The following is a 16,235-nucleotide window of genomic DNA, read 5'->3' on the forward strand; positions in this document are numbered from 1 at the left end:
TAACTGTCAAGATAAACACAAAATTATGATTAACAACAAGACTTAGTTCCAATGCTTTGGAAATGTAATAGTTATGTAAAACTCAGTTGCCTAATTAGTTTCTTTTTCCCTCTCATGTGATATCACTTCTGCATCTGCAAGTACCTTTAGAACATCCCTAGAACAGGTTTCTCAACAATTGTACAGTTAAATATTTAAGAAAAAGCTTTTTGACATTTATGTAGTAAACCCAGATATTTCAGCACAAGTAAAGCATAGAGGTTGTACTTTAAGCAGGTATACAGTTTTCATCACCCTCCTGTAATTTCATTACAGCTATAGTCTTCTGCAGCAGAGAATTGTATGGAAAAAATATAGGTAACTATGTTATTAGACAACTAATTTATAATAATTTGATACAAGTCATATTTTGGATTATTATTAAAAGGATCCATATGCAATCTTCATTCCAATTTCAACTATCCCAGGATACTTGATTTGGTTTTCAACACTGAATTAGAGCAAGAAAAGGCAACCTAATAATAAATAGAACTAGCCTGAAGCCTAACACCTACAATAAATTCAAATCACTTTTCCATGAGTAATCAAAAAACCAGCTGTGACCACAGACAGAGCTTGAAAAATTTGCTCAAGATAATACATCATAGATTAATTTTTTTCAAAAAGTAATAGCATTATCTTCAACATAGAAAGACTTCTGTGATGACATAAAAATGAGTGAGTGCAAATAATATTGCCTTTCATAATACAGAATCAACATCTTTTTGTCCATCACTATTTAACAACAGCAATCTCTTCCTTGCTGAGTTTATGTCCTCCGAGAAAGTCTAGCAGGCATCACAGAACAGAGCATACTGAAGGACGCGTAATAGAAAACTTCAAAAAGCAACATCCCTGTTATATACTTGCTTGTGTCACAATTCCTCAATTAAAAAAAAACCAACCTCTTTCATTACACTCATTGCAGGCAAAACCCCCCGCATTTCTTGGGTTAACAGATACTGTGTTTTTCTTCACTAATAGGAAGCATTTCTAAATAATGCCCTACATAAAGCCTAGGAAAAAAAAGAATAACTACAAACAATGCTTTGTATGCTTTTTTTTTTTTTTTTTTTGGACAAGAAGATAAACCTTTGGTGAGGAAAAAAGTTTCAGTTCCTTCAGACATAAGCAAGTGTATTTTAGAAGCAGCTCCTTACCTGCTCATAATTTAGACGCTGAATTTCAGATATCTCTTTAGGTTTTGCATCAAGAATATAGTCTCCTAAAAAAAAGCAAAAATAAAATTTAAGTTTATTTCACACTCAAAGTGTCAACATTCTGTGAACACTTCTGACTGATGATAATTACCACCATTGAAGTCTTCTATCAAATTAATGAGATAGCATCATTTTATAAATTGAATTATAATTATGGAGTAAAATATGAGTATGAAAAACATACTAAGATCATATTAAGAAATAAAATTCAAATGGCCAATGCTGTTGCTAAAGCAGTATTTCATAATCTCCTGGGATATCACACCAATCTCTTAATTACTCAGAAATTTACCTTCGTCTGTGCCTCAACATAAAAATAGAAAAATGTCCCAACGTTCACAGGTATGTAATCATGTTACACAATTTTTAAAAGCAACCATTTATCCTGACTGATACTATGAATATTTTGGTCTATGTTGCCAACACCAATAATTCTGAAAAGCTGGTATTCCACCTCTATCTACAACTGAAAGGAAAATAATCGTTAATCAACACACTGTCAAGATTTATAACATTTTTAGTGACTAGCATCCATAAACCGCCTCTCCCAAATCTCTCAGATTTTATTTCAAATGCTTTTCTTATTTATTCCCTTGCTTCAATCCTAAAAGGTATGTTTCTACTCAAAGAAGAATACCATTACAGGTTTCCTAATTTACAATCTTTTAGATTAAGATTGTTCAAAGTGGTTAAAGGGGTGCTTGTTGTTTTTTTTTAAGCTGTAGAAAAAAACATTTGTCAACTGCTATTCCTATTGACTGAAAAGGAACCTAAATAATTTGAGCAGGTAATTTTGTTATTCAATTTCATAAGATAATTCCAGAAGCTAATATATGCCTTCAATAAAGAACACATACATTTAGCCAACTGAGATTACGCAGTGACTTGAGACAGTATTATTCTATTGTTGCAATTAGAAGAAACCTTTAGACACAGGCAGCAATATTTCTTAAGACTTTTTAAAGTTATTAACTCTTTTCTTCACTGAAAGATTAGGCAATATGCTTTTGAGAAGAACAAGCTACATTCTTTACAAGCAGAAAGAAAGAAAATATAGAAAGTTTTTTTCTTCTGCCTAAGAATAATCAAACCTAGCCCATTAAGCTCAAATGTTTTATATTTGTTAGGCTACAAAGCGAAAGAGCTGTGGTACATGTAGTTTAAGTACTATTGCAACTGCACTTTTAACAACTGGACCATTCCAGGCTATTGAAGTTACAGACTTGTCAGAGGGAAACAGCTGCAGTTTTGCTGAACACTGAATCTGATAATGACGTAGTGCATGCAAATGAGACCCCAATCACGGCAATGACTAAATTATTTTTTCTTCTTATTATAATTGGGTCATATTACCACAGATTAGAATTACTGCAGGCAATTAAAGGCACAGATGACTTAATACAGTCTGTCATATAATAAAACAACATTGTAAGGTACGCGAATAAGTTTAAATCTACCAGTGTGTTGGTGTACTAAGCTATACCAAATGCATCACTAGGCTAACCACACAGGAAAGCAGTACAGGAAACTTCTAAGAGCAATTAAGGAAAAGAATGAGTAACTGAATACCGTAAGTAGTTTTCTTGAAGCATGTGTCAAGTAAAGCTGAATAAAATAGTAAATAAATAAAACATTTCTCCTATCTTACTACTCACTGATCTGATGAGTATAATAATATAATTGAAAACCATTTTTTGTAATTACTAACCTAAGTATTCCATCAGCTGTTCAGCCGTTATTATTTCCATCATTGGTGGCAGCTTAATCTGTGAAAGTAAAAGTATATCCTCTTTTAAACTGTCAGAACAGCACAATTTAGAAAGTATCAATAAGGTATTTCTAGGCAGAAGTCTTCTAATCACATTTGCCTCACCAGTTTCTAAAAGCATTAGCATACTGGGACCAAGAACCTCCCCATGACCTCCTACAAGACAACATTTAAATATATGGCATTTTGTTTTTTAGCAAAACCACACACACACAGTACTTTCACTTGCTTGCAGCTCTCAGCATAGCGGTCCCTACTCCCAGCAAAACACTTCACCAGCACACCCCTCACCTTCACAGGAGTTCACACTATTTCCCTGCACTAGCTCAGCTGCAAGCACCCAGGATGAACAGACTGGGACCTGCAGCCACACTCAGTTAAGAAAAATTCACCATATTCAAAAAAGTCTGACTCGCTGCCTTCATTATAACTTTTAACTGAGTCTTCAGAAGTTCCTGCATACAGACAAGAGGCTGCAGAGAATCTGGCGGCAGCAGCTGCTGGGACAGGGAAGCCAGGACTCCTGCAGGTACAGGGAAATGACTTCCCAGCCTCCCATCCCGCACCCACATTGCAAGGGTTCACTTTAACGCTGTACAGAAGAGACCAGGCACACGGCACTCTCCAATGAAGCTGCCATTCCCCTCTCCCCTGACCTATTCCTGTCCTTATGAACTGCTAAAACCAACCGCCTGGGCAACAACCAGAACCAAAACCCTCTTTCTTGCATATTTATCTCATCCATCCAGCATCCTGAATAAATGTTTTGGTTGCACACTTCCATTTACGTGTGTCACTGCAGTAACAGCCGCAGCACAAACACATACAAAGGCACGCTTCTGGCAATCTGAAGGAATACCACAGGAGCATATTGTCTTTAACCATAGCATGCTAATTTTTTCTCTGCAGAAATACAAATTTTATTTTTCTAGAGTTTGGGCTTCGAGTTGGTTGTTTGGTTTTTTGGTTAGTTTTTAAGCTTTCTCTTGAGTTTTTCATCTTCTTATCCTATCTCTTTGCAACATCATACCACTGAAAGTCTAGAAAGTCTTTTATTTTATTAGAATTTTTTAAATCAAGTCAACACTGATCACTGTTCTCCCTGACACAGATAGAAAGACATGATGTGAGAAGACTTAGTAGGCTCCAACTACTTTGCTGTTGTGGAGAGGAAGGAGGAAATAGAAAGCCATGAGATGGACGAAAAATACATATAAAGCCCTTGATGCAGCATCCCAAACTCAAAAATATAGTGTAGCAACACACACAACATGCTATTCCCACTGTGATGGAGAGGGTTTCCTTCCCAATCTGAAAACTAATAGTAACTTTCCAGAGAAAACGAGGCATGATTGGACTAAATCTACCTCACAACCAATTTCAAGCATATTTGAGAAAAAGTAAATGTGTGAAATATATGGATTTGCAAGAAGTTTCATTACATTTGGAAGAAAGAGACCCAAGTTAATATGGCCCTGATAGTTATTTACTGGCTAAGAAATATGCCCATACTTAGAACCAGCCACACAGCATATGTCACATTGATCAACCCATAGATGGTGGACATAGAGAGCAGCTGACAGTACTGGGATCTGGGGAAGGAAAGGAATGAAAACTGCAAATTGTCAGTAAAGCAGAAAAGCAGTGAAGCATAAATTCATAAGAAAGAAGGCCTAATTAGTTCTGCTTTTAAAAATAAACTTAAAATTATATGAATTAAACAAGAAGAAAATCAGTCATGCATGCATAGGCACAGGAATTTTTGAAAACATCTTTTACATGAGTGGCAACTGATTGGAACATACAAAATTTCTTAACTTCTTCCCCAAATTAATACTCAGACTAAAGGTTTTCGTAATCTTTGATCCTGTTCATAATAGTCACACTGAGTATGCACATCAATATAATACATTGTGCCATGTAAGTAACAGGACTACAGGTTCAAAAAGCAGATTCCTAAACTTCCAGTGCCAAGCTGGCAGCGTTCAAGCCTTAACACGAGCTGTGCACACCCCTGAGCTGGGGCTAGTTCATTACTGCTCCCATGGCGCATCGGTGTCACGGCACAGAACAGAATTACAGTAGCTATGCATGAAGTGGTTTGGGGACTACAAACAGTACAGATGTTCCAAAATAGTATGAAGAAAAATTAGCTTTGCCTCCTTCAACTATTAACAGGACCGCTGTGATGATTCTTTCAGGACTGAAGCTAGCTTGCTCTATTATTTAACACCATCCATTTCAGCTCAGCCAGCACTGCTTGGGGGTTTTTGCTCTGCATCACAGTCAGGAATCTAGAAGTATGCCTGCTCTAAAAATGGCAGCTATAAAGCACAGTTACATAGGGTACCTACACCTGAGCTCCATGTACTCATGGCACAAATGTATTAAAGTGTCTCAGACTTCATGGACGGAGAGGGATATTATTTGCTCTTTGGTTAACAATCTGGATTGTCCCTCACAACTGTAATGCTAAGCAATTATTCTGATTGCAGAACCAAAGCAAAGTAGTTTTTCTCCTACCTGCAGAACCTCTCACAGCTAGATATTTTAACAAACTACATCTCAGAATTAACTGCTTAAATGGATTACTTCATGGCATAATTTTAGGGCTGGCATTCTGGGGGACCTTGATCACACCTTTTCAGTGAGCTAACGGGGTTCCAGCACAGTTGTAAGTACTTTTGAACAGAGCTGACTTTAGGATATAGAGAGAACATGATGTTTCCTAACCGTTCAGAGCTACATTGTGAGTGCTTAAGCTCCAGGAAATGTAGAACAAAGAGGAAACGGGAAAGAAAAACACCTTAAAACTTAAGGGAGAGAGAAAAATCATAGAGAACCACAGTCATTCTCCACATAAATCAAGAGAAGAAAACAACATAAACAACAGTAGTGAAAGTTGTTGTTGTTCTGTTAGGGATACATTCTCTCGATAAGTTTCAATGCTTAATTGCTAGATTTTACCTTGATGCTACATTTTCGGAAAAACGCATTTCCTCAACTCCCACCCATTTCCTGTAGCCCTCCATCGCAGTTTCCTTGTCTTTTGCCCTGATCTCTCTTCCCAATTCTAGCTACTTCTCATTTCCCACACTCAGCACTGGGAAACTAAATCCTTCTCACCCAGCTACAATGTGAAATACAGTTGAGCCACCTTCACAATTAAGAGACAAGATCGGTAAACAAATTTTCATATTGCACAGTCTGTCTAGTACAATTTTGTCTAGTGTTCTAGTATAGAATTCTAGTAGAATTTTGTCTACTACAACAACACAATTTCTATGTGTTAAGACTACTAACCAGAAAACTACATAATACTAATTTTAAATATTTTCCACTGCATTCTCCCACTCTTCAGAAGGGCTTAAAAAAATAAAGTTATATAGTCCTGCACAGAAGCTAACACTTCTGAAAATACTATGCACATAAAAAGCAACCATGCTTATTATTTATAGTCTCAGACCACCTTTATCTAAAATATGCAACTCCCCTGCACTCAGTGCTCCGGAAGGGGTAACAGTAGCTTCAAGCTGCCTTGACAAAAAACCAGTTTGGACTCCCTGCAGAAACACACCTCTTGCCTTGCAGGAACAGCTTCACTAACCGACCACACAACACCCTGATAGTACGTGCGACCACCTGATAACCTTCACACTGCCCCCTCACCCAGGTTTCCGTCAGCCCCTCAGAGCAGGCTGCTTTTTCTGGAAAACACACAGCTAGAGGCCTGCTAATTTGTAAGCTCAACTCCCCCCGCAGATGCAGGGAGGAAGGCTGCCAAGGCCTCTGCTGAGCATTCATCAGAAGCTCACCAGCAACTCACCTTCAAAGGCTGAGCAAATTCATCTGAGCAATCTGTCAAATGCTGGCCATAAGGAGGTTTAGCTCAGTAACAAGAAAAAGCAGATCATGTGTGAAAGGCTAGTGCCAGACCTCAGACCCGGTGCTGCCACCACAGACTCACACATGAAGCATCAGCAGGAGCATACTGTACTCAGCTCCTCTGAAAAAAGCCCATTTTTATGAGTACCTAAACCCAAAAATCACTTTGAATACACCCAGGCATAAGTAGTTATGTAATATTTACTTACATAATTGTTACTGTCACCTAAATATGTAATTCACACAGTTCTGAAAGTTACAGAAACTTTAGTAGAACTAGGCACGTACAGAACACAGCTCCCAAAACCTTCCATTTGTTGAGAAGACTGTGATAGAAAAATATTTAAAGACGCTGTCAAATATGCTGGGATGGGATTATTCTCCTATATAAAAAGCTGTAAGGACAAGATACTCCATATGGGCTCACTTCCCAAGTCATTATTAATATTATTTATATTTGTATTACATTATGATCTCCCTCAGGTTTATTTCACATTCCAAAACAGTTTCTCTGATCCCTGAACATTTCAGAGTTTTAATTTCTGTCCAATGTGTTTTCACAGAGTTCTTCAGCTACATGACATCACAAGAAACACAGAGCAGAATTCCATCACACCTTTAATAAGCTTTCAGCATCTGATGATTGCCATGATCACACAAAACTACAGTTTAATGCAATGCCAGAGGTTATCAGAAAGTGGTGCATGAACTACACCTTAACAAACACCACAAAAAAGTATTTAGAAAAAGCAACCTTTGCAATGCTAAGCTTAACTACATAGTGAGCCACAGGCCTGAGAAAAAACTGGGTCGTCTTCAGATTTGAACAAGCTGAGAGACAGTGTCCTATGCTACTCCACATCAGAAGACACAACCCATACTTGTACATACATTTTTAAATGTTTCAATACTCTGTTTCTGCTCTCATTTCCATCACAGAAACCTAAGCTGTTTTTTCAGGTTGGTATCATACTGCTTTTGTTTTCTTTTTTACTTAGAAGAAAATTACTTCTGTAACAATTCTGCAAGCAGAACTCCTGGGCTCTGCCTCCTAAAGACTAAACTTTACGATTACACAGGCAGTCTGCAAAAACACTTCAAAAGAAAAGCAATTTCATAATTGTAACATTGAAAAGTAAAGCTTCTACAATCTGCCACCTCAAAAGCTGTATATCCAGACTCCTTTGAAAGTAGTGGATAAAAGAGAGGTAGCAGTTTTATCACAAGTTTGGTTCCAAAACCTGGTATTATCAAAAAAGTATTTGAACAGTCCCAATGGGTGCTACTATTTCAGAATTTCCAAAACACACAAGCATTGCCAAACCAGCAGATGAGGCCATACGGATGCAGCGTTCTAGAAGAATCAATTACTTTAAAGTAGTCTTTATACCTGTATCCCTAAATAAAAATCTTAACAGTAGTATCAGAAACACCTCCAAAAGGCATAATAAAAACTGAATAATGAGGAGGAACAGAAAAGAATCTTGCTCCATTAATGAGCAAGATCTTCATAACCACTAGGAAAAAATATTTTGAGCACACGGCACACCTACCTAATGTACACCTACCTACATCTTAGGTCTTCTTGTTATTGCAATCCTTTAAGCTATCTAACAAACCACCTATGGTCTCTCTTTACTCAGAGAGGGCTTTCTCAAAACCCACTGTTTTGACAGAGGGCAACAGGGACATACAAACAGAAGGTCACCAAACTTTTAGTATCTTTTAAACATTACTCTAGTGGGGGGGTAAGAAGCTTGCATTTTGAGAAGCTGAAATACCTCAGAAGGTGAATTCTCCTTAATACATCCAAATGTTAATCTCAGTTTTTGGGCATAAACATTTCCATCCTTATGGCCTACACAGTCTCTGAAGGCTTCCCACTTATTATTAAACATAAATATTTTTGTTCTAGGCAAACTCATTATGTTCTACTTGTCACAAACGATTATCCGAGTTCAACATTCACTGCTGCACAAGCTTAGCTGATACACAGCATTGGATCTCCAGTTATCACTCCCAATCTGGAATAACCGTAGCATGTATTTGGCCATGCAAGTGCTCATGAAAACTTGACAGCTAGTATTGTAACCATTGCTTCTCAACTTTGGGCACTGGCATGTATTAACTGAAGGTATTAGAGACCATATCTACCTACAGGATAACCAAAACTCTCAGCCTTGTCAGGATAGAGTTTTAAAAAGCAAAGTTGGCATCTGATACAGGGACAAAAGCCAAAAGCTTAACTGTTTACCTTCTTATTCTCTGTTGCGATTTTTATTTCCCGTCCTTCCTCCATCTTTCCCCCCCTGCCACATAGCTTATTTTTGCCTGACGTATGCTACGGGATTCTTGCTATGCTTTTACCTGTTTTCATCTTTTGGTCTGCTTCCTTGTTGCCAAATTACAATTAGCTGACCCAACCTAGTGTTCACCTCGGTTCAGTAGAAGTGAGAAGAATATGGATGTCCATCCTCAGCCTTGGTATCTAGCTAGCTACTGTCAGTGATGTACAGGTGAACTGCCAATAAGCTTGCCACTCCAAACAATGCCAACATGCTTCTTGACCATAAACTGGGGAGAAGAAAGGCTAATTTGTAGAGGCACTAATGAGGGAAATCAATTATATGCAGGGGCAATACAGAACCAACTAACAGGAAAACGCTCAAGCACATAAATAGTAAGACATGTAACGGCAGTTTCACCAATTTAGCTGCCTGTCTGCAACTCATGTAAATTCTGCCGAGTTTTACATTAACAAACAGAATTATAGAAACCCCTTCCTGTAATCCTAGCAGTAAGAAACAGTAGAGTACTCCCAGAAGGCATTTTCATTTTCACCTATTTATAAAATTGGATATCACCTTAACTCTCACTAGTGAAATATGTGATCAAAGGAGAATGTCAGGTAAAATTCTGGATGGCAGACAGCAGAAGAAAAAATTTATTTAAGGAGGCCAAGAAAGAAAACTAAGGAACAAAAACTCCAAAAACTGAAATGCAAACAAAACCAGCCCTGTCCCATTTCTATGCTTTCATTAAATGAAAAGCTAAAAAGGAAAATCCTGTAACTAACCGTTTCTTTTAAACACCACCACACAGAACAAGGAATGGTAAGCTCTCCAAGGCCCTCCACTCACTCTTCAGATGTTGAAGAGGAAGCACAGAAAGGGAGTGTTAAATACTGAAGTCTAAAACAACTGTCACACCCTCTCAAGGATGGCAGAACCTAGAAGGCAACACCTTACAGTCACACACATCTTCAACTGTACTGCTTGCGCTGATGGCTAAATATCTGTATCACTGTACCCACAGCTTTCCTCCTGATGTACAAGCTATTCTGCTGAGGAAAACGTACAGAAGCTACAGTTCAAACAAAACTATTAACCTGGAAAAGTTTCTTCCTCTAAACAAATTTATAATATTACTCCCATTTTGAGCTTTTTGTTTCACCTGTTACACTTGTGAAAAACCTTCTACTCCTCCAATACCAAGTTTCTTCCCCTTGATACTACAACTCAAGAACTATTCCCATTAAGCTTTCCTATTCTGCACCTCCATTTACCAGCTCACCGCTCTTTTGGGGTGGAATTGCCAGAAGTTCTTGAGAAGTAACCCCTCCTTGTCCTGCAATGCATACAACCTCACAGCTCTTCTCCAACACATACTCCTTTTGCGCATAAATGTTAATAATTACAATATGCCTTACATTTTAGTTGCTTAAAACGTAAAGGTAATTATTTTAGGACTACAGGAAGTCTGTACCCATAATGGCTATCAGAACCGAAGAACTTCCAGGTCTCAAAACTGTACTTGATCATGACCTGATTTACTTATTAATTTAAATACAAGTGATGCTATGTAACTGTAGGAATGGATGCCTATTATTTAGGCAGCTACTTGTACAAATTTGTGTTTTGTGCGATTCTTCATACACTTCATTATGCAAAACTAACTTATTTTCCCAAAATATCACCCATGTTTTCAGTGCTATAAATAGTGACCTTTACTTACTAGTAACATGCACACATCTGCAAACCATATATTGCTTGGTTCAGTAAAGCATCATCTAGATTTTTGTTTGTTTTAACGTGCCGATAAAGTAAGCCTATGTATGACAGCAGCAGCACCTAAGCAGTGTAGTGGCAACTGACTGCGAGCCACGATTTATTTTCCAAGCTCTCTATGCAAGATAGGTGCATAACAGCAGAAATAAGTCTGCGTCTTTCTTGATAAGAGTCATAGAACGGTTTGGGTTGGAAGGGACCTTAAAGATCATTTAGTCCCACCCTCCCGCCATGAGCAGGGACACCCCCCCACCAGCCCAGGTCGCTCCCAGCCTCACCCAGCCTGGCCTTGGGCACTGCCAGGGGCAGCCACAGCATCTCTGAGCAACCTGTTCCAGTGTCCCACCGCCCTCACGGTGAGGTTCCTCCTAACAGCCGCTCTAAACCGACCCTCTTTCAGCTTCAAGCCATCACCCCTCGTGCTATGGCTGCACGCCCCCGTGAAAAGTCCCTCTCCAGCTTTCCTGACAGCGCCGTCGCGTTACCCAGCACCAGCCCCCAGCGGTGCGTGAGCGCGGTGCCGGCACCGGTGTCCCCGGCGCCGCCCGCCCCGCCTCGCCAGCCCCGGCGGAGCCCGAGCAGCGCCGCCCGCCCGGCCCCGCACACACCCGCCATGGCGGCGGCGGGCGCCGGCCCACCCGCGCGGTACCTTCCAAGCCAGCAGCAGCACGTTCATGATGGCCAGCAGCGGGCAGGGGCCGTTCTCGTTCTGAGTGATGACGGGCGTGTTCTCCTCCTTCCAGCGGACCCACTTGATGTGGTAGACCGACTGGCCCGGGAAGCGCTCCTTGGAGGCGGAGAGGAGCTGGGAGCCCGCCGCGGGCCTATCCCCCTCGGGCTCCGGGGCCGGGCCCCCCGCCGCGGCCGCCGCCACCACCGCCTCCTCGGCGTCGCTGTTGAGCTCGGAGCTGCTGGGGCAGCAGGAGTGCAGGTTGGAGAAGGACTCCAGCGAGTCCAGGCTCCGGGACTCCTCCCCCGGGGGGCTGGGAGCCCCGCTGCTCCCGGAGCCGGCCCCCGCCGGACCGCTCTCCGGAGCGGGCGCTGCTGCGGGGCTCTCCGGCGCCACCGGCTCCGCTCCCTCCGCCACGCCGCCCTCCGCGGCCCGTGAGGGAGACGCCGTCCGAGGGTCCGCGGCGGGGCCGGGGGCCGGCTGAGGGGAAGGGCTGCGCCGCCCGCCGCCCTCCTCAGCCGCCGCGGGCCCGTCCCTGCAGCCGCCCTCGCCTGCCGCCGCCTCTTCCAGGAGGAGCTGGCTGGCAGCGCCCCCGCCGCCCCTCTTCAGCGAGCCCGGAGGCGGCGGGGGCTGCGCCAGGCTCTCCATGCCCGGCCCGCCGGCCGCCCGGCTCCTTCGCGCTCTATTGGCACCGCAGCGGCTGATCCTTCGCCAACAGCGCCCAAGACGCCATAACAGCAGCGACGGCTCCGCCCCGCCAGGGACGTGTGGGCGGGAGGGGGAAGCAGCCGCGGGTCACCGCGGGGCCCGGGGCGGGGGGGGGGCGCCCCGAGGGCGGGGCCGACGGGGGCGGGAGGGCGCCCGCCGGCGGGGCGGGAACGCCGGCCGGGGGGGGGGGGGAGGGGCGGGGGGAGGCGGCGGCGGGGCGCGGGGCCGGGGGGTGACACACAAGTGGGGAGCCCGCGGGCCGCGTGAGGGGCGCGGGGAGCGCGCGCGCACCCCGGCGCGAGCCCGGAAGGGGCGGCACAAGGAGCGGCGGCTGCGGGGCAGGGCCGGGCCGCGTCTGCGTCTGGGGCCCCGGCCACCGGCCCGCTCGGGGCGGCCCCCTCAGGCGGTGTAGGGACCAGGCGTGCCCGCGCAGCCCTCCTAGGCGGGCCAGCCCTCCCCACCCCGGCGCGCAGAGCCGGGGCGAACGAACAGCAGAGCGGAGGCGCGGGCACCCCCCCTCCCGGCTGTTTTGCAGGGAGCCGGCGGGGCGGGGCCGCGCCTGCGCGGGAAGGGGAGCGCCCCGCCCCCTCCTGCGCCGCCCGCCGCCCCTGAGGTGAGGAGCGGCGGAAGGCGCGGCGCGCCGTGCTGCCGGGGGTTCCCCTCCTCACGGGCGAGCTCAGCTTTCCTGAAGGCTTTCAGTGGTTTTCTGCTGCGGTTTGTTAGATTATCTGTATTATAAAAACACGATTGTGACGAGCGTCATACATAACTTGAGAACTAATGTAGGTGCGTTACTCAGACTTCACCCTAATGAACCTATTTTTTCTCCTTATGGAAACCTTCAGCTTTTAATCACAGATTTTTAAATACGGGTTCGGGAAGATACGAATGTAACTTCTCCGTTTCCAGCAGTTCTCTTATACGAGCTCTTCAAAACCGTTGCCCCAATTTTAGCGTTCTTTTCTGAAGTACGTTCATTGTAACTGTACTTTCTATGTACCTATCCGCAAAACAACTTTTCTCAGCTGTAATGGTGTTAGCGGGGGGAAATTTTTTTTCTGAAAGTGCAGTAAGAATGGAAAAGAACAAGTAGAACGGAGCTGATAGTAAACAAAGAAACTTGTCACAAACCCATATATAATAAATAAATCTTTCGATTAACATAGTTTAATGTAAGAATTACGATTTTGACAAATGAGAAGTAAAATGCTTTGTGTGAACGGCTCACGTTTTTATCTTCATTGGAGGGTTTTCCTTTACACTCTAATTATGAAGGTTGTTCTAAGACAGCCTCAAAATGAAGAATCTCTGTTCAGTACTCAGCTACAGTGCTTCACAACATGTAGAGCATCAGGAGAAATAGATGAACCAAAATAAAACTTGACAAGTAAATTAGCTTCTTCAAGAGGAAACACGTCTGATAAAGGAACCCGGCTGATGTAAAATGTTTACGCTTTCACGACACCCACTGCGGTAAACAGCCCTCGGGCTACCTAGAGGTGCAGAGGGGCCGGAGGGAAGCCCGCTCGGGTACGAGTGAAGTTTCCTCAGCAGCTCGTTCTTTCCCCGAGGACGCTGGGCCTCGCCACCCACGCAAACACCGGCGCTCCCCAGCCCGAGCCCTTCCAGCGTCGGGGAGGCCGCAGCCGCCCCCGCGGGTAGCCTCAGGGCGGCAGCAGGCGCGGTGCCGGCCCGCCTGGGCCGGGAAGCTGCCAGCCCCGGGGAAACACACGCCCACTGGGGCGGCCCCGCCCTGGTTCGCCGCCGAGGAGGCGCGGCCCGGCCCGGCCCCGCGCTGCGGCCCGCCGGCCTCGTCCCCCGCGCCGGCCCCGCCCGCCGGGCCGGCCACCTCCCTTCCGGCGGGCCGCGCCCCGCGCTCGCAGCGTGGGGAGGCGGGGCGGGGCGGCTCGCGCGTTCGGGGCGTGCCCTGTGGCCCCGCCCCGCCGGTGGCGTCGCGCGGGCGGGGGCGGGCGGCCGGAGGAAGCGGTGGCGCGGGGAGCCGAGCGGAGCGCTGCCGGGCGGGGAGCGGCGGGGCCGGCCGTTGATCTGTGGGCGGAAGCGGTTCCTCCGGGGCGGCGGGGGACAAAGCGGAGGGAGGCGCGGAGCTCGCCCCTCCCCATCCCGGCGCCGACTGGGGCGGATGTGCTGTGGGTAGGCGGCGGTGGGGCCTGGGCCCGGCGAAGATGGATCTGGCGGGGACGATAATCCTGCTGTGCTCCTGTGCGGCGGGCGCCGGAGGTGAGGAGCGGCTGGGCCCGGTGGGGCCCTGGCTCGGGGCTGCCGGCCGTCCTCCCTTCCCCTTCTCTGCCGCGGCTCGGGGCTGGGGGCGGCGGGCCCCGCTCCCCGGGGCGCCGCGCCTCAGCGCACCGGCGGCAGGCCGCGGCTGGGCCGCCGGCCGGGGCTCTCTTTTCCCGTCACTCGCTCCTGGGCACGGTCCGTAGCATCCTGCCCGGGCCCGCGCCCCCCCGCCGCCTGCGGCCGGCCCAGCGCCCCTGCCCGCTTCCCGGGACTTTTCCCCCTCCGAAGACCGAGCCAGCTGTCCCCCTCCCCCCCCTCTCTCCCCCCCCTTCCCCTCGGCCCCTCTCCCCGCCGCGCTCGGGTGCGCTTCCCTGCTGCCCGGCTCGCCGCTCTCGGCTCTGCTTCCGTCTCTCGGGACTTTCTCCATGTCCCGGTAGCCGCTTCCCGGTTACCTTCCCCCGCCCGAACCTAGCCTGCGGCCGGGCGGTGGGCAGCCGGTGCTTGGGGCGGGCGGCAGCGCGGCGGGGGGCTGCCCGCACGGGTGTCCCGCCGCTCCCCGGCCTCGCCTGCCCTGCGGCCGCCCTCTGCCCCCGGGACCGGGCGGCACGGCTGGGCGGGAAGTTCGGCTCTAGGAAATAAAAGACGAGCCCGGGTGTTTCCCGGAGCGCGGCCGGGGCTGCGGGAAGGGTTTCCCTTGCCGCCCAGGCCGGAGGAAAACGTGCTGGCCGTGGGGACCGTGCGGAGCCGGCGTGCAGCCTTAGGCAGCTGTTAAGGTAGTTTCTTGGCTGCGTCTGGTAATACCTAATGGGTCAGGTCCTGGTAGGGAAAGAGTTTCGCGTTTTCGCAGGAACAGATGTCGGGAAAGACGGACTGTGGGTTTTTTGCTGAGGGATGGGTGGAGCAGCCGATAAGGACTAAGTTCCTCTTTCGGTTGGCACCTCTCCTGTTTATCTGGGCTCTGCATCTGTGTGCATCAGTGGTTTATTAGCAAAGGATCTAGCCCTAAATCCTGGTCGTTTACAAGTTCTCCAACAGTAACATCAAAGTATGTGAAAACTTCAGTAGGTTGTACTGGTGCCTACGCTGTGAGATAAAAGGCAAGCTGGTTTCTATGGCCAGGAGTCATCCCGTTATTTATATGATCAGGAGTGGTGTACACAAAAGAATTTCCTGGTGACTGTTCCTTCATAAATTCTTGCCAACTTATCAGCATATTTCAGACTTAATTATTGGCATAATTTTCAAGACTTCTTTGTTTTCTGAACTAAACGGTGCTGGCACAGAATTAATTAAAAGTGATTCATTAACCAGTTGTGAGGGTTGTTTCCACTCTTTAATTCTAGGCAGGCAAGTATGTCTTGAAGTTCAGATCATAGTAAGCGTGTGAAGTACAGTCCTCTGGATACATAGAAGTGAGTTCATGAAGTATATTTTATTTTAGAAATTTATGTTATATTTTTTTAATTTGAGAGAAGAACGTGTTCCTTCAACATTTCTGACACTAGGAAGCACACCTCACTAGCAGGTAACAGGAGCACGTGTTTAGCAGTACAGGTAAATCTTTAAAGAAAGCTTAATAATGCTGGATAGAAATATGGAAATTATGGCCGTGTATCCAAAATATTCTATGAAACTTCTTT

The 16,235-nt window shown here is 46.2% G+C and overlaps 2 protein-coding genes across 3 annotated transcripts in view; one reads left to right on the forward strand and one right to left on the reverse strand.

Moving 5' to 3' along the window:
* MINDY2 (MINDY lysine 48 deubiquitinase 2) overlaps window positions 1–12,433 on the reverse strand; it is a 39,916-nt gene extending 27,483 nt beyond the window's left edge. The window contains exons 1-3 of the mRNA XM_055808213.1: window positions 11,629–12,433; window positions 2,968–3,025; window positions 1,200–1,264 (exon numbers count right to left, since the gene is read on the reverse strand). Of these exons, the coding sequence (XP_055664188.1) occupies window positions 1,200–1,264; window positions 2,968–3,025; window positions 11,629–12,297 (792 nt within the window). The 5' untranslated portion in view covers window positions 12,298–12,433. The remainder of the gene's footprint in view (window positions 1–1,199; window positions 1,265–2,967; window positions 3,026–11,628) is intronic.
* A 1,860-nt stretch (window positions 12,434–14,293) lies between these two features.
* The window catches only part of ADAM10 (ADAM metallopeptidase domain 10), a 51,328-nt gene continuing 49,386 nt past the window's right edge, over window positions 14,294–16,235 (forward strand). The window contains exon 1 of one of the 2 annotated variants that reach the window (XM_055808221.1): window positions 14,294–14,595. In XM_055808221.1, coding sequence (XP_055664196.1) covers window positions 14,541–14,595 — 55 coding nt within the window. In that variant the 5' untranslated portion in view covers window positions 14,294–14,540. The remainder of the gene's footprint in view (window positions 14,596–16,235) is intronic. The other variant, XM_055808231.1, reaches the window with a different exon arrangement.

This window comes from Falco peregrinus, chromosome 1 (assembly GCF_023634155.1).
Source record: "Falco peregrinus isolate bFalPer1 chromosome 1, bFalPer1.pri, whole genome shotgun sequence".
NCBI classification, from domain to species: Eukaryota; Metazoa; Chordata; class Aves; order Falconiformes; family Falconidae; genus Falco; species Falco peregrinus.